General features: G+C 42.2%; 3 protein-coding genes across 9 annotated transcripts; 2 read left to right on the top strand and 1 right to left on the bottom strand.

Annotated features, from left to right (window-relative positions):
* The first annotated feature begins 2,601 nt into the window (after positions 1–2,601).
* Positions 2,602–7,421, top strand: si:rp71-1g18.1 (uncharacterized protein LOC559922 homolog). Its single transcript, XM_068738120.1, has 4 exons — positions 2,602–2,972; positions 3,274–3,413; positions 3,649–3,742; positions 5,606–7,421. The coding sequence occupies exons 1-4, from the start codon at positions 2,723–2,725 to the stop codon at positions 6,568–6,570; spliced, it is 1,449 nt and encodes a 482-aa protein (XP_068594221.1). The 5' UTR covers positions 2,602–2,722; the 3' UTR covers positions 6,571–7,421.
* Positions 7,422–8,704: 1,283 nt separating this feature from the next.
* LOC137866173 (E3 ubiquitin/ISG15 ligase TRIM25-like) lies at positions 8,705–13,851 on the top strand. Of its 6 annotated transcripts, none has more exons than XM_068701898.1 (7): positions 8,705–9,209; positions 9,329–9,649; positions 10,029–10,121; positions 10,225–10,309; positions 10,407–10,492; positions 11,299–11,355; positions 13,654–13,851. In XM_068701898.1, the coding sequence occupies exons 1-6, from the start codon at positions 8,958–8,960 to the stop codon at positions 11,320–11,322; spliced, it is 861 nt and encodes a 286-aa protein (XP_068557999.1). In that variant the 5' UTR covers positions 8,705–8,957; the 3' UTR covers positions 11,323–11,355; positions 13,654–13,851. The 6 variants fall into 6 exon arrangements, with proteins under 6 accessions (XP_068557999.1, XP_068557993.1, XP_068557994.1 ...); XM_068701892.1 differs by having other exon boundaries at positions 10,407–10,496; positions 13,654–13,850; XM_068701893.1 differs by having other exon boundaries at positions 9,332–9,649; positions 10,407–10,496; positions 13,654–13,849.
* A 1,518-nt stretch (positions 13,852–15,369) lies between these two features.
* tox4a (TOX high mobility group box family member 4 a) lies at positions 15,370–20,482 on the bottom strand. 2 transcript variants are annotated; one of them, XM_068701786.1, is made up of 9 exons: positions 20,025–20,482; positions 19,863–19,928; positions 19,479–19,778; positions 19,129–19,374; positions 18,648–18,980; positions 18,478–18,558; positions 17,662–18,378; positions 16,157–16,299; positions 15,370–16,065 (listed from the first exon to the last, which is right to left on the bottom strand). In XM_068701786.1, the coding sequence occupies exons 1-9, from the start codon at positions 20,127–20,129 to the stop codon at positions 16,008–16,010; spliced, it is 2,049 nt and encodes a 682-aa protein (XP_068557887.1). In that variant the 5' UTR covers positions 20,130–20,482; the 3' UTR covers positions 15,370–16,007. The 2 variants fall into 2 exon arrangements, with proteins under 2 accessions (XP_068557887.1, XP_068557888.1); XM_068701787.1 differs by having other exon boundaries at positions 19,479–19,775.
* Between the last annotated feature and the right edge of the window lie 3,534 nt (positions 20,483–24,016).

Below are 24,016 nucleotides of genomic sequence, written 5' to 3'. Positions count from 1 at the left end.
TGTCCCCAGACCTGAAAGCTGCTTTCTTCTTGTTAAGAAGAACTTTCAGGTCACTGGTGATCCAAGGCTTATTGTTGGGGAAGCAGTGTACTGTCTGGGATGGAATGGTAGTGTGTTCACAGAATTTAATGTATTCTGTGATACAGTCCGTCATGTTGTTTATGTCCTCCCCATGTGGTCCACACAGCACATCCCAATCCGTAGACTCAAAGCAGTCCTGCAGAGCGTCATTAGCCTCCTGAGACCACCTCCTCACAGTCCTGGTGGTCACAGGCAGCCTCTGCACCAGAGGAACATACCTGGGTGTCAACAGGATCAGGTTGTGATCGGACCTGCCAAGCGGGGGCAGTAGCACTGTATGCATCCTTTGCATTTGCATACAGTAGGTCCAGAGTTTTACAACTTCCAGCTGTACCAAAATTATTTTACACGCACACACTCAGATACCCCTCCACACTGAAGTAGGCTCTCTCCTGTGTGCTTGGTGTGAAAATGTTCAGTGCGTATGTGTTTTCAGTTTTCAGTGTGTTAACATTTCAGTGTGTGTGTGTGTGCTCCTCTTCAGTGCATGTGTGCTTGTTTTCAGTGCATGCGCACACATTTTCAGTGGGCACATTATTAGTGCGTATTAGTGTAACGGTTCGTGTAACATTTCGCAAAATGCACGGTTCGCTTCGATACAATACAGTGGTGCCACGGTTCGGTACATTTTCATTACAGCAGAAATGCCAGAGGCCTCCAACCACAGGTGAAATCCTCACTGGACCCTCTGCAATTTGCATACCAGCCTCATGTGAGAGTGGACGACGTCATCATCTACCTGCTGCAACGAGTTCAGTCGCACCTGGATGGAACCGGTGGCTCTGTGAGAATCACTTTCTTTGATTTCTCCAGTGCATTCAACACCATCCAACCACTGCTACTGAGTGAGAAGCTGCGGGTGGTGGGGGTTTAATTATAATAATAATAATAATAACTTTATTTATATAGCACCTTTAAAAACAGAGTTCACAAAGTGCTTTGACAGTCAAACCAGCAAAAACAAGGCAATAGTAATAGTATACGTTAAAAATAAACTAAGAAATTAATAAAAATAAAAATAAAAATAAAAATAAAAATAAAAATAAAAATATACACACACATATACAGTTGCACTCAAAATGTTTCAACCCCCACCGCAAATCAGGTCCATCCGCATAATTGAGAAAACCCCCAGCCGCTCCCAAAAAACAACCCAAACAAGGACAACCCAAATAGCTCAACACAACCAATGCCACAAGCGATCTCCCCAAATCCAACACAAAGTGCCACAAGCGATCTCCCCAAATCCAACACAAAGTGCCACCACCAATGAACACCTCCCAAAACCACTCAACCCCCCCCCGTGACAAGCACCTCCAGTACCCGGCAGAGCACCCCTCCGCTAGACATGTCCACCGTCTCCTGGATCACTGACTACCTCACAGGAAGACCACAGTTTGTCCGACTGGGCCGTGTGCTGTCTGATACGGTGGTCAGTGATACTGGAGCCCCACAGAGAACTGTTCTGTCTCCCTTCCTGTTCACCTTGTACACCACTGACTTCCAGTACAACTCAGGGTCATGCCATCTGCAGAAGTTCTCTGATGACAGTGGTCGGGTGTATAAGGGACGGAGGGGAGGAGGAGTGCAGGGCAGTAGTGGATGACTTTGTGGAGTGGGCCAGTAGAAAATGTTTCTGAACGTGGCCAAGACCAGAGAGATGGTGGTCGACTTGAGGCGGAAGACGACGGCTCCACAACCGCTGAGAGTTCTGGGAGAGGATGTGGACATTGTGGAGGAGTACAAGTCCCTGGGTGTCTCAATCGACAACAGACTGAACTGGAAGACCAACATCAACGCTGTGTACAAGAAGGGGATGAGTCGACTCTTTTTCTCGAGGAAACTTCAATCCTTCAACGTGTGCAGCAAGATGTTGGAGATGTTCTACCAGTCTGTTGTGGCCAGTGCAGTGTACTTCTCCGTAGTCTGCTGTGGGAGCAGCATTGGAGCCGGAGACACCAACAGACTTAACAAACTGGTTAAGAAGGCCGGCTCCATCATTGACTGCAAACAAGACATTCTGGAAAGGGTGGTGGAGAGGAGGACACTGAAGAAATTATTATCCATATTGGATAACCAGGACCACCCTCTCCACCACCTACTGCAGGGACAGTGGAGCACTTTCTCCAACAGCTCCGCTGTCACAAGGACAGATACAGGAGAACATTCCTGCCCACTGCAATAAGACTTTATAGTAAATCACCTCTGGCCAAATCATCATTCACTTGACTACAACATCGCTACACTGTCTTTGCACTACTGTTTATCTAGTTAGTTAAATTATACTATTCTATTTTATTGTATATATTGTGCATTTTTTACTCTGTCACTTTGATTGCTTAGTATATTTTTTGCTGCTGTAGCGAACAAATTTCCCCTTGCGGGATGAATAAAGTAAATATCTATCTACCTTTTGATTGGGCCCTTATCTCTTTGCTCGGCCCCTCTAATCTCGTGACACAACTGCCCCCCTCCCTCCCGTATGTGGCGCGCATGCGCCAGCTAGAGACACGCCTCTTCTTTCTGCAAGCCATGTGGTTGTCGTTGATAAATAAAGGTATTTGCTGATTTTTTTTCCACCGTTTTACTTTTGCATTTTGATTACAAAACGCTGACTTTTTGAACAGTCGGAACAGCCACAATGTCAGTGGGCGTCGCGAACCTCCAGGCGCAGGTGGAGTCAGTGCTCGGAGCGCTGGTCAAAGCCGCCACGGTGGAGTTAACCAAACTGTTCGAGAGCCGATACCGAGCATCGGCGCTGGATGTGGATGTGGGCCGCGCTGTGGACAAAGGGCAAAATACCGCCCTGGATTGTTTGTCTACTGGGGACACAACACGCAGCATCGGTGTGCAAGTGGACGAGGACGTTTGTCCGCCGTTTGAGCTTTCTGGTGGGTCTCTTTGGAGCTTTAACTCCCGTGACTTCCTGTTTACTTCCACGGCTAGGCTGCAGGGACAGATGCACGAGGAGAGTGCACACTGGTTGCTTTAACTGCACGGCAAATTCCGCATAAATGGTCACTTTGTACGCAACCAATGCACATTTAGCTTTGTGCTTTAGTTCTTGCATACGCTTTGTTCATCTGAAACTGAACTGAATTCCTGCAGGGTGTGTTCCCCATTGCAAACCCAGTGTAAAGGAATGCGTGTGTGCCTCTGCTTTAACCCCTCCCCCCTCCCTCTTCTCCACAGCCCTCCCTGTCCTTTCAGATGGAGATTGTTTGAGGGAGTGCAGTGTGGAGGAGGTGGAGGGGAGTCTCGTCCCATCAGAAATCGTCCCGGCTGATGTTAATGGCCAGGTTGACGCCGAGGGGTCACCTCTGAAGGAACAGGTCAGTGTGGGTTTACGGAGGTGTTATTAACCTGTAGCATGGGGGGGCAGGCTGAGTGAAACTGTGAACAGGTATGTGATTCATTCATTTGCACGTCATCAAAGCCTGGCCGTTTTTGTATAGCAGTGCATTCTTGTCATATTTGTTTTTTATAATGGCTTGTGTTTCTCCCAAAAGTTGGGCTCAGTTGTTCCCATAACATTCAGTATGCTGTAATGTTCCTTCTTTTAAACAGGTTGTGGCAGAGACTGTAGACAGGATGGAGTCGAGCGGGTGTGAAGCAGAGTCTCCAGCTGATAGGGATCCTCAAACAGAGGTCGTTTTGCATGGTAAGCACCGGGACACAGAGTTGAAATCCAAGGTTATAACACACTGATAAACGGATACAAATTATGCAAACAGATTTTTTTTTTTTCTTCGTGTGGAGCATTACACAAAACAAGTAGTGCAACCACAGGAAATCAGTTTGGATTACACAAAGTACGTTAAATTTTACAAGTGGGAGTTCCAGATGAGAAAAGGGATGTGAGACATTCACAGAGCCAGTCTTGTGAACGTTTTGCTAGAAACAAGGTACTTTTCCGAAGAAGCAACATCGGACAGATTTCCAATATTTTCATGCTTGTTTGATTGATTGATGCAGATCATCCGAATTATATTTTTGTTAAGCTTTTTCCTGAAATGTGCATTTTGTTGTTAGCAAAAAACAGAACAACATAAACGCAACATATCCCCGTCATAAACCGGCAAGTGTCTCAAGGGATGCTGGGTTAGACATAAGCACTTCAGAAAAGGGAAGTATGGATGGATAAACAGTATACACAGACGTATTAAAACAAATACTTGCAATTTTACTTATTGCACAGACACAAATGGTCCCACTTAAAGTTGCCATCAGTGAAACATGTCTCTATCCTCACACCTAGTTGCAGGTATTTATTTTCTTATATATATATATATCTAACGTAGTACTTATTAGTGATACTACCCACCCTACTCATCTACCCAACCTTTCTACATGCCAGTAATAAGTAACCACATCTCCAGTAATTGACGTGATGTGAAGCCACACTGCTGGAGCTTACAGTAAAGTGTGCAGTTGCGTTAAAAGTTTTGCCTTCATAGAATTATTTTCTGTATAAACTGATAGCAGTTTGGTAGATAGAAACAGGACGAGGTACAGTGAAGACATCGCTGGACTGCGATGCTGACATTTGCCACGGCTTATTATCAAACATCTTGAATTTATGCGGCTGCTTTTGGCTTACGCAAACTTAACATTAGTATTGAAAATATTCCAGAGAGAGAGAATTCATCAACAGTTGTGGCAGCGATACCACACCTCAACTTATTCAAAAGCTGTTACCGTATTTTTCGGACTATAAAGCGCACCGGATTATAAGGCGCACTGTGAATTAACGTGTCTATGTTCACACATAAACCGCACCGGATTATAAGGCGCATTAAGCAAAACAACACAGTCCGGTAAATCAAACTTTATTCAACTCAGTTGTAACAACAAATACCGGTACAGAAAAATACACTCACTTATCGATTCATTCCTCTTCCACAAATCCATCGAATTCTTCATCTTCAGTGTCTGAGTGAAACAGCTGTGCGATTTCGGCATCAAGAATGCCCGAATCCCTCTCGTCATTTTCCGAGTCAGTCTTGTTGCTGTTATCGGTACTTGGCTGTTCAGTGATGCTTTCGTGAAAGCTCGGACGACGGTTGCGACCGATGGTTGCGACCGATGGTTACTTGTTGTGCTTATTGATCGATTTTGACTTTTAGTTTAGACATTACATTCCTGTTACGGGGCCGATCAGGTAGTGACACAGCGTACCGTAATGCTCCGAATATCCATTGAGCGGAGCGGCTTCGTTGCTTACACATCGTGCTTACACATTTCGGCAGATTTTTGAGCGCATTGTACCACATAAAATCGATCAATAAGCACAACAAGTGACCATACATAAGGCGCGCTGGATTATAAGGCGCACTGTCAATTTTTGAGAAAATTTAAGGATTTTAAGTGCGCCTTATAGTCCGAAAAATACGGTACTTTAACAGATAGACAAGGCCAGCAGTGATACATGTTCCATGTCTCAAAGGGAGTCATTGTATTGTAACTGTAAAGGATGGTTGGAATGTACAATATAATTAAAAAAATGCCTCTTGATGTTTTTCAGTCTCTGCAGAGACGTGGACATTAAGACATGGGTCCACGCAAAGCTCTCCGGCTAAACAGAAGCCTCTCGTGATCCAACCAGACACACGCAATATCATTTCTGGGGAGACGGTTAAGTTTGTCTGCCCGTTGATCCTCAAGCCAGAGTCTCCAGCCCCTAAACCTGACCATTCAGAGAAGCCTGTTGAAACCGAGCCTCAGCAGGTCTGCGTCAGCACCGCCAAGGGCACCGCCTACAGTCCGTCCCCGTCTGATGGGGCCGTGACTCCTGCTCCGGTTGCAGTTTGGGAACGGATCCACACGCCAAAGGAGACGAAGACCAACCTCCACATGAAACGGAAACTGACTTCTCCGGACCAAAAGCTGACACGTCCCTGTGCGGTGCAGCTGGTGGACGTGCTCACGGTGCCCGAGTCAGAGACGAGGCTTCAGGACTCTGCTGCTAAGGGTCCTAACGCTAACCTCAAAAGTGGTTGGCCTCTGCCCAAAGACCTCCGACGCCACCAAGGTCTTCACACCGGCCACCGCCTCTGCTGCTTCACCCCCTGTGACAACGGCGTCTGGCGGCTTCAGAAGGTGGTTGCCCACTCCCGCGAGGGATACCCGTGCAGCATCTGTGGGAAGACGTTCAAGCGGAGGAAGATTCTCCGGCGGCACGAGCGCTTTCACACTGGAGAAAGGCCGTACCAGTGCTCGTCGTGCTCCAAGTCGTTCGCGCTGAGGAAGAGCCTCCGGCGCCACCTGAGGTTCCACACGGGCCAGAGGCCGCACACCTGCACAAAGTGCGGCAAGAGCTTCCGTCTGCGAGAAAATCTGAAAGCACACCTGAGGTTTCACACTGGGGAGAAGCCTTTCAACTGCGCCACTTGTGGCAAGATGTTCAGGATCACAAAGAATCTGGAGAAACACAAACAGAGCCCGTGTGGATTCTTTGTTACTTCATTCAGGACAATCGCGGGCTTGTAGCAGTGGAATAACAGTCACCAGTGGATGGTTGTGGTGGTTGCACCACTTTCTACCTCAGACTGAAAACACTGTATTGCTGTCATGACTGTCATGTAACGTTAAGATTTTTGTTTTTTTAAAGTTATAGCTATGAAAGAAAAAGAGACCTTGATCCAGAATGATTCCAGAAAAGTTCTATTTTAATGACCAATAAGAGGGGATTTTGTGTGATGAGGGCTTTTTTTTGGGAAGCTTATACTACTGATGGTCTTATTTTTCATAGTTTATTATTCCTTGCCTTGTTTTTGCCTCTTGTGATTGTGGACCAATGTTTGCGGAACAGTGTGCAAGGGTTGTACAACTACATGACCCTTTTTTGCATTCGGCCTTCTGAGAAACAAAATATTCCCTCCACCGAACAACAGGTTTACTACAGATGTGCTCATGTACCGGTTGGGAGAGTTTGGTTGGGCAATATACAAGTCCTCACCTGCCAACCCGTCTGTGTCATAGTTATGTATGAATTACTTCCACTGCTATTTTTTTATGTCTATAGTCTTTCTATGTTATGCCTTTTTGACTTCACACCCACGCCTCTTTTAAAAAAGCTTTTGGTTTTGTATTCATGCTATGATTACTGAATGTATGTAGACTTCTTTCCTTTCATAACCTAGATGTCAAAGACAGTGGTTGTAATATTAAAACCCTTTGGAATGACAGTGCACATATGGCCAAACAAATTTGATCTTGTGTACTCTTATTATTCGGTTTTTTTTTTTTAAGTTTTTATATTCCTGAATACATGTCCTCTATCATATTGTAAAGCTTCTTTTACTAGATAACAGTTTCTCATGTATTATTAATAAATACATTTTGTGGCACATAGATAGTTATTTTGTTTCCTCAACATACCACAATCAGTATGGAGGAAAGGTATAACTTTCTAATAAACCACCCGTTAGAGGTTATATATTTATTATTTTTGTTATTGGTTAAAACACTTTTAGACTAGTGGGTCACTAGACATTAGCTAGTTTATTTTCATGAGAAGACTAATGTAATATAGTGGGAGAAGTAGTTATATCTGTTACTAGGTAGTAAAAATAGCAAAACACTGTTGCAAGTAAATGTCCTTCATTTACAATCTTACTTTTAAGTACAAATGGAAAAGTCTACTCATGCAGAATAGCTCATGTTACAGCTGTAAATGGTGGGGCTAATGTTGACTACTTTATATTCTGCCCGGAAGCCTTAGTTTGTGTTATTATATCAGAATTTGTTACATGATTTATACTTAATATTGATAGCCTAAATCTGCAAAAGTAACTAGCAACTCAAGCGGTTAAAAAAATGTTGTGGTGCAAAATATTGGCTTTCAAAATGTAATGAAGTAGAAGTATTACTGTAATAAGGTAGTATAACATATACATACCAAAAAAAGAAGTTAAAATTGTAGAAGTACAATACTTCAGTAAATGTATTTATTTACATTTCACCACTACTAAGAAGAATAAGTACATTTTCGATTCGATTTGTGATATATATCGTAGGGTTTGTGCCACCAGGGTTCCCATCATGCTTTGGGTGATGTAAACAGGAAGTGTAATGTTGCTATGAAGTTAGTCCCGTAACTCCAGGTTACAGGAAAACATGACTGAATAATATGATGATTGATACAGGCTATAATAATATGTAATACATTCCTTTACGCTTTTTTCACTTAACATTTATATTTTGGTGAATTTACGGCATGAAAAGTCATGCTAAATTAGCTATTAGCAGGTTTGTTTTGTTTGCAATGCAACGTTAACCGTGGTTGTAAGCTGCAGACCCTTTAACGTTAGTACAAATGTTATAGTTAACGTTGTTTGATGATGAACTCGTAATCTCGCTGGACATGGGAGAAACTGAAAGAATACTTTAATTAAGTAAGTAAATTATTATTATTATTATCATTATATGCGACTTTTGAAGAAAACATTTAGCTATGCCTGCCTGGTTCTCCTAGTTATTTAGACAATAAATGATTTCATTACATCATTCACGGTTTAAACAGTTGTAGTAAGGCTTTATGAGGGGGGACATTGGGATTGGGCCTCGCGCTCGACCAACTTTTAGGCCCCGCCCCACCAGGAAGTACGCATATAAACTCAGCAGCGCTTTCAGTTTTAGCAATGTGTGTACGGAAGACAGCAGACTAGTAGCCCTAAGGACGTGAGCTGTTTGTCAGCCTTAACTTTTAAACTGATTATCTCCCATCATCATGTGCTGAGGCTCGTTGGTTATTCATGAAAACGAACCCGCAGTGTTAAAGGCAGCAGCTAAGAGCTGGACGAACTCCGCAGTTAACTCCTTCCTGACTGCTCTTTACGCGCACAGTGGTACTCTCAAAAGAAGAGGGATGAAGAATGGAAGATGCGGAGAAAAGCAAGCTTGAGGAGTTGCTGATGTGCCCAGTGTGCCAGGACATCTTTAACAATCCCCGGCAGCTGCCCTGTGGACACACCATGTGTTTGGTCTGTCTGAATACCGTGATGGATCACTCAGACGCCTTCCGGTGTCCAGACTGTAGGGCAGATTTTGGACCGGTCTTTGGGGTGTACAGGAGTTTCGCACTGGCCAACATCGCAGAGGACTTCCGGATATACAGGAAGAGAAGGGTATCTACTATAATCACTTTTGTTCAACCACAATATATTTAATCATAACACTTAGAAGACGTAAAGAATATTCCAATAGTTGTTGGATGACATCTCAATATTAGATTTTTTTTTGCAAGCAGGAAGAGCAGACAAAAAGTGTGTACTGCGATTTCTGCCCGGAGAAAGAAACTCTGGCCATCAAAACGTGCCTGAAGTGCGAGGTGTCGCTGTGCACGGAGCACGTCAAGGACCACCTGGAGCTGCCGGTGTTCACGGGGCATCCTTTGGTGAGGCCTCTGAGTGACCTCCTGGAGAGGAGATGCCCACAGCACGAGGACGAGGTGCTGAGGTACTACTGCAACACGTCCAGGCGCTACCTCTGCAACATTTGCGCCCTGGAGAGCAAGCGCCACAACCTGGCCACCGACACCTCCTTTGTCCTGCGGAGACAGCTGACGGTGAGTTTTGAATAACACACTTTTACGCACGGAAGAAAACAAATCATGGCATCTTTATGTTAATACGAAAACATCATGTTTCACAAAGGAAGTTTGAGGTAGCCACAGTTTCTACTAAAAAGAGTGGGATTTCACACACTGATTTAGGAAATTCCTGTTGCTGCACATGTGGAGAAACCGGATTTTGAGGATTTTCTGGTCCCTGATAATTTGAGAGTCTGACTTTCAAACAGTTAAATAATATGATACTGTCATAGTGCATAATAAGATGTTTTATTTTTTTTATTTTTGCAACGTAAAGCTACTTTAGGGAAAATACAAATTGGACGTTAACTGGATGTTTAGAGGTTTAAAGTTGAGCTGTGTATGTATTCAACAGGAGTACATGGACCAACGCTTCGAAACGCTGAAGGAGCAAGTTGGAGAATCCGTTGAGTCGGTAAAAAAACTGCAGGAAGACTTCAAACGTGTAGTAAGCTCTGTTTACTTAATTGTCAATGTCTATGATTCTTCAGGGTTTACAGTTTTGGTTTCAACACTTTTTTTGATCTAATATGTATTTTCTTCCTTTACAGAAGCCGAGAACGAACCCCGTCGTCTCGCCCCTCAACAATGTCACGATGGTGCTTCTCTGTCTGTGGGTCGTTGTTGTGTGTTACGGTAAGATGATACCAAACCTTTAAGTATTGAGTTTGTCCTGTATGTGTGAACATGCACACACTGTTGATGTATCTTTGTTTCCCCCCCCCCTCGCCAGCTTACAACTACATTGTGCAAATCCAGATGATCACCAACACGCTGGAAGACCAGCAGAACCGCGTGAATCAGATTTATACCACCATTGTGGGTAAGAGGGAAGGCTTCACACACACACACACACACACACACACACACACACACACACACACACACACACACACACACTGCTGCCTGCTTACATAACAACAGAAGTCAGAGAACGATAACACATGTGTTCAGCCTTTGTCCGTTGTGTTCAGCACATCTCAACTTCCACATGTGACATTTGTTATGGGGTATGTGAATGTGGGTGTTAAAGGGATAGGTCAACATTTTGGGAAACACGTTTTCGCTAGTTGGTTAAAAAGAACAGATAGTAGCTTAGCTTAGCATGAAGACTGTTAGCAGGGGTGGAGTCTGGTTCTGTCTCAAGGAAAACAAAACCCACCAGCACATTTTAAACTCACAAATTAACATATTGTTTGATTAAAAACCAAAGTGTGGAACAACAAGTTGTGGTTTCACAGGGCGTTTATGAGTTGGACTATTTCTTGGTCGGGCACAGTGACTTCCTGGAGTCTTTGCTTGTTGCCATGCTAGTTGGTTCCCATGCTTTCAGTTTTAATGCTATGCTAAGCGAAGCTAACCAGCTGCTGGATTTGGCTTCATATTTCCAGTATTGTACACTACACAACGGTACCATTGTCCTCTTGCACATGGCAAGATTGCATGTAAGTGTAATGGTTGATTTCCAAACCTGTCTAACTCTTCCTTGTAATAGGCTGATGGTCTGAGTAAATCACAAACACATAAATAAGTCTTTGACACGAGTTGTCTGATCTGATTCTCCAACCTTCTGAGGAACTCCAGCCAACTTGAATAATCTTTTCTTTTTCTTCATCCCAACATAGAACTCTTGGTTAATCATCCACTAAAGAGCCACAAACCTCCAGAGACGCAAGATCAAGGTACAGAATAATGGAAATGGAAATCTTTAGTTAAAGGCATTCCAGAGAGAACTACGTGTTTGTGTTGGAGTAAACTGACTAGCCTGATGAAGATGCTATCAGAACATGTGCCTTGTACTGTCGGTGTGATGCTGATGAGGTAGAAAGTCGTTATTTTCATTAAAGAGCGATAAGAAGACAATGAGTGTGTTTACTGCACATTATTATTCTGGTTTTGAGCATACGCGGGATATGATGTGAACATGTTTATTCCCATCACTGTTATCATTATTCTGATATCCAGGTTTCTGATCGTCTGCATCGCTTCTGTAACAACTAAGTTCCCTCAGTATTTGAGGCTGATGTCTGTTGGGTTTCTGGCTACCTGGACTCTGCTGCGTTTACTTCCCATAACCCTAACCCTTCGAATCTTCAGTAATGAGAGCAACAATAAAAGGATCATTTTCATCACTATTGTTAGACTTTCACTTTTATTTCAGCATGAACATGTTTCTTTCTTTTTCATCTCAGTTTCCATCCGAGTATTCCAGCTCACATATCCAGGTTTCTGAAACCAGAATATGGTGTTTACGAGCACACTCCAAAAATCGGATCATAACATGGATACTGGTGTGCTTGGTGTGATTGTTATGTTGCCCAAAGCATTCTGAAAATGCACAGAAAATATGTGATTTTAAGACTATGTAACATTTGCTGAACTGCAGAACAGGTGACAATTATAGGATAATGTGACAAAAGTCAAATACATGTCTGGCTAAATAATATTAACTACAGCGCAATATCAATTTAAAGCTAGCTAACGTTAGCCACTAAACTTAAAGCCAGGTTGCAGCAAAACCCCCGAGTGTATTAAATTGATCATACTGCTCTTATTATTTTAAGTTTTCATTTGTATGTAAATGTTATTTCTTCTTTCAGATTCATAGACTTGTTTGGCATTATGGCAAAGTTCATGTTCTGTTTGTATTGTCAGTTCATTTTTTGATCGTTATAAACTTAAATTCTGGCCAAATCTTACACATTGCCCCCTATAAGTTCCTTGGGCATGAATTCTAAATACGGGTAGCATCAGAATTGTGTCTCTCAGGACTTCTCATGTTGGATCTAGACACACAGTACTCTCCTTGGAGTCAGCAGAGAGAATGAAAAAATGTAAAAAGATCCATGGTATAGTATGTCGAAAATATATATATATATATATATATATATATATATATTATAAATATATAATATATATTGAAAAGCCATAGAACAGAACAGCCTTAACGGAGTATGTAAAAAGAATACGACTAAAAAGTCTTAGTAGAGTATGCCAAAAAAAAGCCATACCAGAATAGTCGTGGTAATACAAAAGTCATAAAAAATTATGCAAAAGAAACCAAAACATAAGTGTGTCCTTAAAACAATGGCATGCCTAAAAATGCCATTGTATAGTATATAAAAGAAAATCACACAAAAAACATGTTGAAAACAAATCACGGTATATAGTATGTCGAAAGAAATTTCATAATATAGTATGACTAAAAAGCCCCCAGAGGCTGTGAGGGCTTTAAATGGTGTAAATAGGAATGGGACAGCACTTTGCTGCAACATATCACGTTACCATGACGTCATAAAATATCGTGTACAATTGTGGGTATTTATTTAAAAATGTTTACTGTCTTCCGGGCTCTTTCAACACAAGATGTGAGGTCATTTAAAATATTCTATTTACTCGTTTTTTGTCAAAACGGCTTCAAAATCTGTGTAATATAATCTCTGCTTCCATTCCTCTGATTTCATGTGTTATGTTCCACCTTTAATCTGTAATGTTTCTGAGTAAATGTAATATTCCAGGCTGAACACCCATTTGCCGTCCTCTTTGTTTACCTTTTTTATGCTTCCACTGGTAAAGTTTTACGTCACATTGCTATGAATTGTGGGTAATTCCCTGGGGGCAGTCTGCAGAAATGCAGACTTACAGAAAGTGTTCATAAAGGTCTCAAAATGTGAAGATGTGACATCGGGACAGAACTAAATCCTCACAGACTTTGAGGTGCGCTCCTGTACAGTCTGAGTGTGGAGATTGGGATTGGGCCCAAGACTTTTTCAACACTTACTGTGACTATTTAACTATTTTCGACATACCATATGACTTTTTCATAATTTTTTCGACATACTATAGTATGATTTTTTGAAGATTTGTTTCAACATACTATACTATCACTTTTTATGACTTTTGTTTTTCGACAACAGAGAAAGAAGGACGGGATCGTGGAACAGAAACATTCACATTTTAATAATCTGTTCTTGTTGCAGACATGACATCCTCTGAGTACAATCATACAACATGGATTAAGTGATCCGTCCTCAGTTCTGGTCCTGAACGGAAAGCTCTGCACTCATCTGGTGAGAAAAGAAGAAACGGACACAAACAATACAATTTACATCACATTTACAAACCTCTGTGCCTACTACCACAACACGTATGAAATAAAGCTACTGCAAAAACAACAGTCTTTGTTAAGATTTGGATATATGAGTGCCAATTTGATATATACTATAACTTTGTTCAACATGCTATATTGTGACTTTGTCATACTTTATGACTACTTTTTACTTGCACTTTATCACTTCATGCAACATACTTTAAAATTACTTTCATACGACTTTTTTTTCAACATACTATTCCTTGATCTTTTTTGTCATAATTTACCATGACTTTTTATGTTTTTGGACTTTTCGACAAACTATATGACATTTTATTGAAATACAGTACCATGACTTTATTTTTTTATATTAAATACAATGTATTGTTTTCAACATACTATGTTATGAGTTTTTTCGACATACTCAAAGGACTTTTGACATTAAATACCAATATCAATTGTTTTTGATTATTATTGTTTGTTTTTGCAACATTTTATATTTTGACTTTGTCTGACATACTTTACTATGACTTTTTTCGATATAAAATACAATGAATTGTTTTCAATATATTATACTATCACCTTTTCTGACTTCTTTTGACATACTATACTACGACATGCCATTTTTTTTTACATATACACTATACATTTTGTATGACTTTTTTGACACTTTACTGTGACTTTTTTTATAACCTTTATTCAAGGGTTTGAGATTAAACTCAGATTCTGCCCTGGTAAACACTGACTTGGTGACCAGAGCCTCTCACCGGGCAGGGGGACAGAGGCTCAGCTGAGGTGGAGTTCAGGGTTTTCAGCAGGTCATTAGACTCCAGACACAAAAAACATCTCACCAGGATGCCTGTAGGGCAATGGAATAATGGAAGCAGCCAAAAGGCTGATGGCAAAAAGCTAAATGAACAGGCAATGACCCGTATTTGGCCCTGCTGGACCACAGGAACACTCCACTGCAGAGTACAGACAGCAGCCCAGCAATGATGCTCATGGGGAGGCGAACCCAAACCCTTCTGCTTACTGTAGACTGAGACCAACAGCAAGCAGACAGAATTGAGATGAGATTATCCCTACAATGCTACTGCCAAGGACTGCATAGAGAGGACAGGGTGCGGATCCAACGACTCAGGACAAAAGCAGTGGTGGCAAAAGGCAAGTCATTCAACTCGTAGAGCAAATGTCATATGAAGTGATGACACAGAAGATGATGGCTTGAAAGCAGTGGATGGAGCTACTTCTGAGCAGGTTGAATGGGACATAATTATTCATTTTTTTTATGTATTTTTCTTTAAAAAACAATCATCAAAATTATGAAAATGATGGTTACTTTAGTTAACGTTACCTAGCCTCAAGTTTCAATGGACACTCACACCTGTACTGAGGAGTAACATCCAAAATTACACACAACAGGTATGGAAGAGCCACAAACTGACTCTGTAACATCAGTTACACAGCATCATCTATGTAAAGGTTGCTAACTTTAGCCACCATAAGCTACTGGTCTTAACAGATGAAGTCAGGCTGTAGCAGTGTGGCATTAGTTACGAGAGTTAGTCCTGCTTTAAGAGACACAGCAAAAAGAGAAAGAACGAGATCAAGCAAATCTGCTCATTTATTAAGAAAACATGAAATTCAAGCTTTTTTACAGTTATCTGAACAGAATGCTTTACAAAAAAATGAAGGCAATAATAAACCCAAAAGGCCACTATTCTCAGTACAAAAACAAGGTATACAGTGGTACTAATTGTTTCCCATCCATAGACATATTTCAGCCTTAGTTAGTAGTTAACAATTGGAAATGTTGTTTTGCTATCTTAGAGACATGAAACACCAAAACATTACAGAGCATGAATTTCAAATCAGTGAATGGGTCGGCTGATGCCGTGACCCATGTACAGTACCGTACAATCATTTAACAAACTGCTGTAAAAATGTTCTTTGTAAGAGCATTTTGAGAAACAAACTTCCAATTTACAGTAAACAAGTACAAACTGACCTAAAATAAAGAATACCTTTTTCCTGATCAACTATTTTACTTCTTTGTGCTGATTTTTTTTCTCTAGCTGCCTTGACGTCCCTTGAAATCTGACTAAAACCTGTACACGTAACACTAAATTGTCATCCTTACCTTTCCTTATAATAGTGTGCCAAAAATAGTAACATGGAATTGCTGGCCTAATTTGGCTCAGAGTGGAAAACAAGTGTTCTGTTGATGTGATTGGCCGCCGCTCCTTATTTTACCAGTCCCATGGTCTGACTCCTGAACGAGCACCACGCCCTGAATATAGCTCTGAAAAAAGAAAAGAAAAAGTTCAGAAACATTTTTTAATTTCTGCTGGAGACTAAATGTAACCCAGTGCCTGTTTTAAACCCCTACACACCTGCAGTGAGTGGCCACACATTCGTTGCTGCAGTATTCTTTGTCCCAGTCGTCGCTCTCTACGGCCGGGTTGTTGCAGCCCGTCCTCACACACACACTTCTCATAGTCCCGGCATCACCGGACCCATTCACCTCCATCTCTTCCTGAAAAACAAAGCAGGAAATACATGGAAGAGCATCATTAATACTGGGTAAATTCATATTAATTTGTGTATTATTGTTTTTCAACTTTAAAATTAGTGAATGTAAATAGGATTTTTTTTTGCCAGACAAAGAGAAAAAGATTTCATGTCACAGTCAACAGATAAAAAACACAAAATAAAGTGATAAGTAGAGGCTCCTTTGACAGCTGTGTGATGAGATGTGCACATCTGGAAAGTGCATTTTTTACCCCAATCGTCTGTGTGAAGCTGCCCAATCCGTGTCAACTTGCATGGGCTGTTGTGTGACCAGCACTTTTTCACTAGCCCAGATGTCATGTGAGTGTTTTCCACTGGTGCTTTCTCTTTCACACTCTGCCATTAAATTGGTGAAACAGCAGCATTTGTGTGGACAGCTTTTATCTCCTCAGCCACACTGATTTACAGCTGTGCCATATTCTTTACTGCTGCTGCTGCTGCTGCTATGGTCTCTCCCCCCGTCCTGCCCGTCAAAGCATCGAGTATGTGACGACCCCTCCGCCCCACTAGGTGTCCCCGTGTCCTGTCTTTCAGGATAAAAGCTCATCACCTTCACACTGAGTGCTCACTCTCTTCCCTGGCTGACACTGCTGCTCTTTTGGTTTGGTACAGCCATTTTCACACAAATACATGACTGATTACCAACTGTCCATGTTTGTTCTGTTCTTTATTGTTCCATTTGTAAATAAATATGTTTAATTATCATATTAAAACTCGTCTGGTCTCCCATTTTTGTTGCAGCTTTTGAGCTGGGTTGTAACAAGTAATATAGGTAGACTGACATACTGTGTAACCAATCAGAGAGCTACAATAAGCAGCTACTCTGTGAAGAACGGTAAGTGAGCGAGCAAGGCTGACTGACGGATATTTGTGTCCTGTTCATGAAACAAAGTTGTTGTGGAGTTAATGAACTATAAACTGGCGCTAATAAACTCAGCGCAGCGCAGGAATGTCGCCACAGACACAGCGTTTTTTAGCGCTATGCCCAACTTTTCCGTAGAAAAACAAAAAAGATTTGTGGGCAAGTGGGGGAGATAAAGTAGTTTAACATCTTCTGACTTGTGATGTAGAAAATGGATTTGAGATTTGGCTGGTTTGCACTACATTTTTTGACTCACTTGAATCTGAAAAATAGCTTTCACTTCCTACAGTTGGGAATATGTCGCTACGACAACAGCTTTGTGTTGTCTGAGGATAAATGATGAGTCAGCTTCAAAGAACTGAACTTTCCAAAGTTGTCGAATTGTCAACAATCAAATCACAAGTATTTGTGGACAAACAAGGCCTCACACAGAACTAACAGCAGCAATGAGTTAAGAACATGTACCTCTTCTGAGTGCAGCAGTTCTGTAACTACGTCGTCGTCTGTGTTGCCCGACGTGTCTGCAGAATTCACCACCTGTACCGACACGACGGGTGCAGACTGGGCAGTGGACAATAAAGACATTGTACTAGGGACAATAATCGGCAGTGCCTCTTTGGCCTGCAAGGACGCAGGAACTATCTTTATCTGGAGCGGAGGCATTGGTGTCGCTGCGATGGACACCGGGAGGCCCAGCGTGGTGCTCCCCTCGCGGGGCTTGGCCTGTAAGGGCGGAGGCGCCGGCGCCATTTGCTGGAGCCGCGGCGGAGGCGGTGCGCTCTGCATCTGCTGCAGCGGAGGTGGCTGACGAGAGGCGCCCGACACCACCAGCGTGGGCTGCAGAGAGCGGACCCCTCCGGGCAACATGGTCACCACCTGGCCCCCCAGCTGCAACATGTGCTTTGGGATTATGATCTTTGTGATGGTCGGGGACGGGGGAGCGGGGGCTGCTGGAGCGGGGGCTTTGTTTGCCCCCGTGCGGGAACGCGTGGTCATCTCCGGGACGTCCAGGATGATGTTGGAGGCACAAATGTTGGTGATGGTGTTCTCTTCCAGGCTGTTGGTAGGCGGACGGATGGTCTGGTGACCAGCAAATTGAAAGGCTCCAGAATTCAGACTGACCACTGGTGGAGGTGGTGGTGGTGGTGGTGAAGGGGCGGTCTCCATCTCCTCAGTGGCAGACTGTGGTGAACACAGATTCAAAGAAACAGAAAAGAAATATGAATGAACATTTTAAACAGCAATCGCCTGCTTTTTATTCAGAGGACAGCATGATCTTACCTGTGTGAGCTGGTTTTCTCTATAAGCTGCCAGGGCTTTCAAATACTCCCTTTTGGCTGCTTCTGTCTTTCTCTTATACACCTAGTGGAGACAAGACAAGTACCATCGTTTTAAACAATTTTTCTTCCCCAAAACTGACAGAGGACATTCATATATAAGAATTCTTATACCTGCTTCTGTTCCTCAGCCAGACTGTCCCACATGGAGGCCACAATCTTTGACACCTCCCCAAAAGAGGCGTTGGGGTTCTGGCCCTTAATGGCTGCCTGGGTGTCTCTGAAGAACAACGCATACGCTGAGACGGGCTTCTGTGGTTCGTTTGGGTCTTTCTTCTTTCTTCCTTTCTTAGCGGCCACTGCCGCTGTCACTGAGGCCAGCGAGGCCGGCTTGCCCCCGCCCCTCCTGGCTGTCGCCAGAGACACAGAAGATGTAGGAGCTGGGTGGGAGGACATGTGGGAGAGGGAAGAGGAGAGATACAAGGGGGCGTCTACCAGCACACTCCTCTGAGTAGGGAGAGGAAATGTGGAAGACAGGGGAGAAGACATTAGCTGTAGGATCTTAAACATAGCACTGAATCCAACAGACATGAATACATGGCATGCAAGCAAACATTAAGGTAGCAAGTAGGCTTCTATAAGTGTAACCTCTCACCTTGAAATCATCCATGTCCTCGTCCTGCAGGGAGCCAGCCGGTGATGGTGTTGCTGAGAGCGGCTGCTCGAGTGTCTCTGAAGGATGCCCAATGTTGTCACCCCCGAGGCCGAGTGCCAGCTCAGACGGGTTAATGGTGCTCAAGTGGCTGCTTCCCAAAAGACCATGACTGATGTCACCAAGTTGGACATCAATGGTCATGGGGGATGAACTGCTGAAATGTGAACCACTGGAATTCCCCAGTTCCTGCAGAGGGATTTGAACACAAAAAAAGTAATTACTCCCATCAAGGACAACTAATGTTCAAACACACCAAGCAGCGTTTCTGTGGGAGGGTACCAGGCACTCACCAGAGCAGAAGAGCTCAGCAGGGCTCCCACTCCAGCTTGGCCCATCGCCCCAAGGTTCAGCTGCTCCAGGCCTTGAGACCCAGAGTTCACAAAGGTGGACGCAAAGGAAGGGTCATTGGCCTCCACCACCAGGTTACTGACAAGGCTACGGGAGCCCGAAGGCCCCCCTGCGCCGCCCGACCCACCCGTCAACTCAAAGTGGGACACTCCATCAGTGATGCTCAGAGTCGGGTCTGGATCGAGGGAAATAGGGGGGATCTCGAAAACCTCATCCCCGAGACTGGGGGTATGGAACGTCTGCTATATGTGAAGAGAGAGAAGGTGGGGACGTGTTACACGGCACTACCGGTACCATGTTGCTTGACTTAGCGTTAACTCACTCACCTCAGCGGACAAAAAAGGGTGGCCCCCTCCACTGATGGTGAGATAACTGTCGCCGCCTTCTGTAAACTGAAACAGACCGTTTGCACGTTAACTGACTAATGTGGAAGTTCGGCATTTCCATTCTCCGACCTTTTCATTTAAATACTGGTATTGTTGGGTTACCTTATTTTCTTCGGAGTATCCACCATAGGCTTGGGTGTCCAAAAACTCCGAGTCAACATTTTGAGCACAACCATCCGACAGGTCGGAGTAGAAATTGAGGTCCATTTTGAGATGATTTACTCCAAACACACAAACAACCACACACGTGTTATACTTAGTCGAAAGGGGTAATTTCTCAATGTCCTACCCATTTGGGTAAACTATCTCAACATGAACTAAAGTTGCTAGCGGCTCGCTAGCTAATCTCTGCCACCGGTTAGCATAACGTTATGGTCGAGGAGATGAAGCTAAACTATCTTAGCTTTGAAGCCCGAGGCAGACCTGGGACAAGGGGCGATTTGGGGCTGAAAAAAGTAAAATAATAAGTTATCAAAATACTATGTATTAGCTCCCCGGGAAGCAAAGCTTGCTGGAGGCCCAAAACAAACCCATTCATACGTGTGATGCTACAACCATGTCCGAAGTATAGCTAGTGTTGCATTCAAGGGCTGTCGGAAAGAAATGCAGCTGTTACATTAAACACATAGCGGTACTTAAAGGCCTACCTAATGTATATAACTGTATGACAGGCCTATTTATTAACTTTCTGCCAGCTATGTGACTCGCTAAGACGTGACGGTGAAGAAACAAATAGCTTTCTAAGTGAACAACACTTTTAGCATTTACAACCATGTTTGTAAGCTTAACGTTTTGTTTGGCTTTAATACAGCCAGTGAAATGCCAGATTCACTTGTTTCCATTTTCGTTTGAAGTCTAAAATGAAACGGCAGCCGCCAGTTGATCTAGCTAACTACCTCTTTATATTTACGACAAGTTGGATCGTTTTCTGTATTCCATGTACGAGCAAAAAAAAGGCCCTGAAGGCAACACTTCGGACTTCAAACGGAAATTAAGACAGTCGACTCTGCTTCATGCTCTCCTTGCATTTCAAAATAAAAAGTCAAAATAAAAGTCAAGTCAATAGAATGACCGTACGCAAGAGATTCTTATAGTCTATGATGCAATAATATACCAGGGTAACATTAGAAGAAGATAAATTAATGAATACAAAGATATAATCCTTGCTCGATGGGAGTGTGTTAGCAACAGTAGTTGACTACATGCAGTTTAATATGCATGTATCCATGTACACTAGCAAGAATCAAGTTTTCGATTAATCGGTGCATTGTTTGATGCAATACAGTTCGTAATATAGTTTAATCAAAGTCATTTCTGATTTCACAGAGTTGTTGCTGTTGGCACTGATATTTATTTTACCACTGTATTCTGTTCCTTGAGTGAACGCAGATTACATATTGTAAAGGGTAGCAGAGTAAAAGCGTTTACCATTTCTACCAGTAGATGACAGTATAAGTGTATTTAAACCATAGGTTTAGTTATATATTTACCTGTGTCTTTGTTAATTACTATACTATGACTTTTTCGACATACTGTTTTGGCTGTATATTTTCCCTGCGCTGTTGTCCCTTAAACCTCCCCAGACAATCTGCATTGCCAATCGAGGCAAAGGAAGTTCTTAACAGCTCCTGTGCCAGTAGCAGAAGAGGAAGGCCTCTGCTCTAGGGATTGCTGATCTTACTGCCTCTCAGTTTACGATTTTACTATGACTTATTTATGACTTCATTCGACATGCTATACTATGACTATTTTATGACTTTATTCGACATGCTATACTATGACTTCAGGACTTTTTTCAACATGTTACACTATGACTTTTATGACTTTATTCATATTATACTATGAATTTATTCGACATGCCATACTATGACTTTATTCAACATACTATACTTTGAATTTTTCTGAATGCTAATAATGAAATACGCCAATAGCCCTCCTCTCATCACACCATCAGAGTGTGCCTCCACTTACAACGTACAGTATGAGAGAAATGGATGCCACAGTGAAGCCATTTATTGTGAATGTGAACATGTGTCTGAAAAAAGCTTGTAAACCAGGTCTATTTCATTAAAAATGATCAGCACCCCCGTTCTCTCACCACGGTTCTTAAATCATGATTGTCTCTCAGATCTTGAAGCTTGGTAAAACTTCCAAAATTAATACAAGGATTGTTTTCCTACTTTTTTTCATAACCCGTGGAAGTCTAGAAAACACACCTAAAAGATGTTACTCTACTATATTTTTGGAGTTTTACAGTAAGTAATTGTTCTTTGTAAGAAACATTTCACCAACAAAGACCACGCTTCTTATGATTGCAAATTAGTTTGAAATAACATAACATACATAACAAAAAACATAATAAATATGAGAACTGAAACAAACGGGAGATAATTGACACACTTATACAGGTCCGCACAGGTTGTTCAATCAGGAGACACTTAATTTACAGTGAACAAATACATTTATTATATTGTGCAAAGTAAAGTTACAATTTTGGAGAGTCGACACTGGTGGGGGTGTTGAAGACAGTAAGGGCAGGCTGAGTTCACTGAGCTCAGTGGAAGAAACCTTGAGCACCGGATGTGATGATGAATGGGGAGGAGGGTCACATCGGTTCGTACTGAAATGACAGCTGACTGCAGAGAAGAGAACAGGTCTTTAAAGTTTGACAGGGAAATATATGATTGGCTTAGGGAGGCCGTGGCGAAATCGCCCACTGTCAGCTGATAGAGTAGGAGCCAGAGAGATTTGAGAGTGAATGAGAGCATAAAAAGACTATCCTAATGTAGGACGTTAGAGTAAATCCCAACATTTTACATAGTTAGTTAGTTAATTAATTTACAACTGTATGATTATAAATACTATATTTCAAAATATCACTCCTATAAGCAAAGCTCTCTAACTCTAAGTAAATAATCAATGTTAACAATTTGATATTCAAGGAGGGATTTGGTAATCCTAAAATCATTTTGGTGGCACCAAACATCCTGAGCCAAATTACGAAAAGTGGTAGCAGTAAAAGTCTATTCTGAATCCAAAGTTCCAGGTCAGATATGCTTCTGGTTTACACCGCAGGAGTTTGATGCGAGTATTTTACCACTGCATGCTACATCGGACACACCGGAAGCCTGAAGTGAGCTCTGAGGCGGACTGGCACGCAGACTTCCTGCCCCTTATAATATAATGAATCTTTACATACAAATAATTCGCCCATTGGCAGTTTATTCACGTTGAATTGTGGGAAAGTGGCAGAAATATGACTTGATCAAAGTTATGTATTATGTTCATTACTTAGGCCATTTGTTAATTTATTTAATTTAGCTCTCCTTAAATTGATCGCTGGCGCAAACACGTTTGAAAACGCGCAACTTTTACTTTGAAGGCGAGCTGTCCGTTTCCGACTCTTGACTTCCTTTACTCAAGTAGACCAATGAGATTAGGTAATAGTCCTGAACTGACATTGTTCATTATACAACGTGAACAATGGCGAATGAATTATACTTCGTGAACGGACCGTTAGCCTGATTTTCACGTCTTTTGACCTTCAAATCACCAAATACATGCTCACTGGCACTCGACTATGTTGTAATAATACTAGGTATCTAGTTTCTATTGGTATATCTATTTTCTAAACTACATTAAAAGACCTTTAAGCGATTTTTATTTTGTTTTAGCACAAATGGCCTGCTTCCCCCTGCTCCCCACCTAAATACACAGAGCCTCTTTACTCCCACTAATGCAAGGGTCGAAGAAGTAGTCCCTGAAGGTTCAAAACGGTGTTTTTAAATCATATTTTGTGTTAATTGCCAATGTATGGAATGTATTATTTTAAGTTATACATTTCTTTTTACCCACAAGAGCTTAGTTACAAAGGCATGACCACTAATGAACACTTTCCACTGTTGGAGACTTGAGGGAGTAGTACATGTTTCTTTCTTTTGATGCTTAATACAAATATTTGTCAGAAACTTACCTGACAGACCCTGCAATCAACAAGTTAGATTAATGGCCAATATTATCATTCACAATTGTTTGTAGAGAGTATAAGAGTAATTAGTAAATTAAATATCAGTGAGACTGACAAACAGGATCAA

The sequence above is a fragment of the Cebidichthys violaceus genome, unplaced genomic scaffold, assembly GCF_023349555.1.
Source record: "Cebidichthys violaceus isolate CVI_PGR_0920_01 unplaced genomic scaffold, fCebVio1.0.p SCAF_8, whole genome shotgun sequence".
Classification (NCBI taxonomy): domain Eukaryota; kingdom Metazoa; phylum Chordata; class Actinopteri; order Perciformes; family Stichaeidae; genus Cebidichthys; species Cebidichthys violaceus.
Note: the sequence above shows the minus strand (reverse complement) of the source record. Positions and strands in the feature narration are given on the sequence as shown.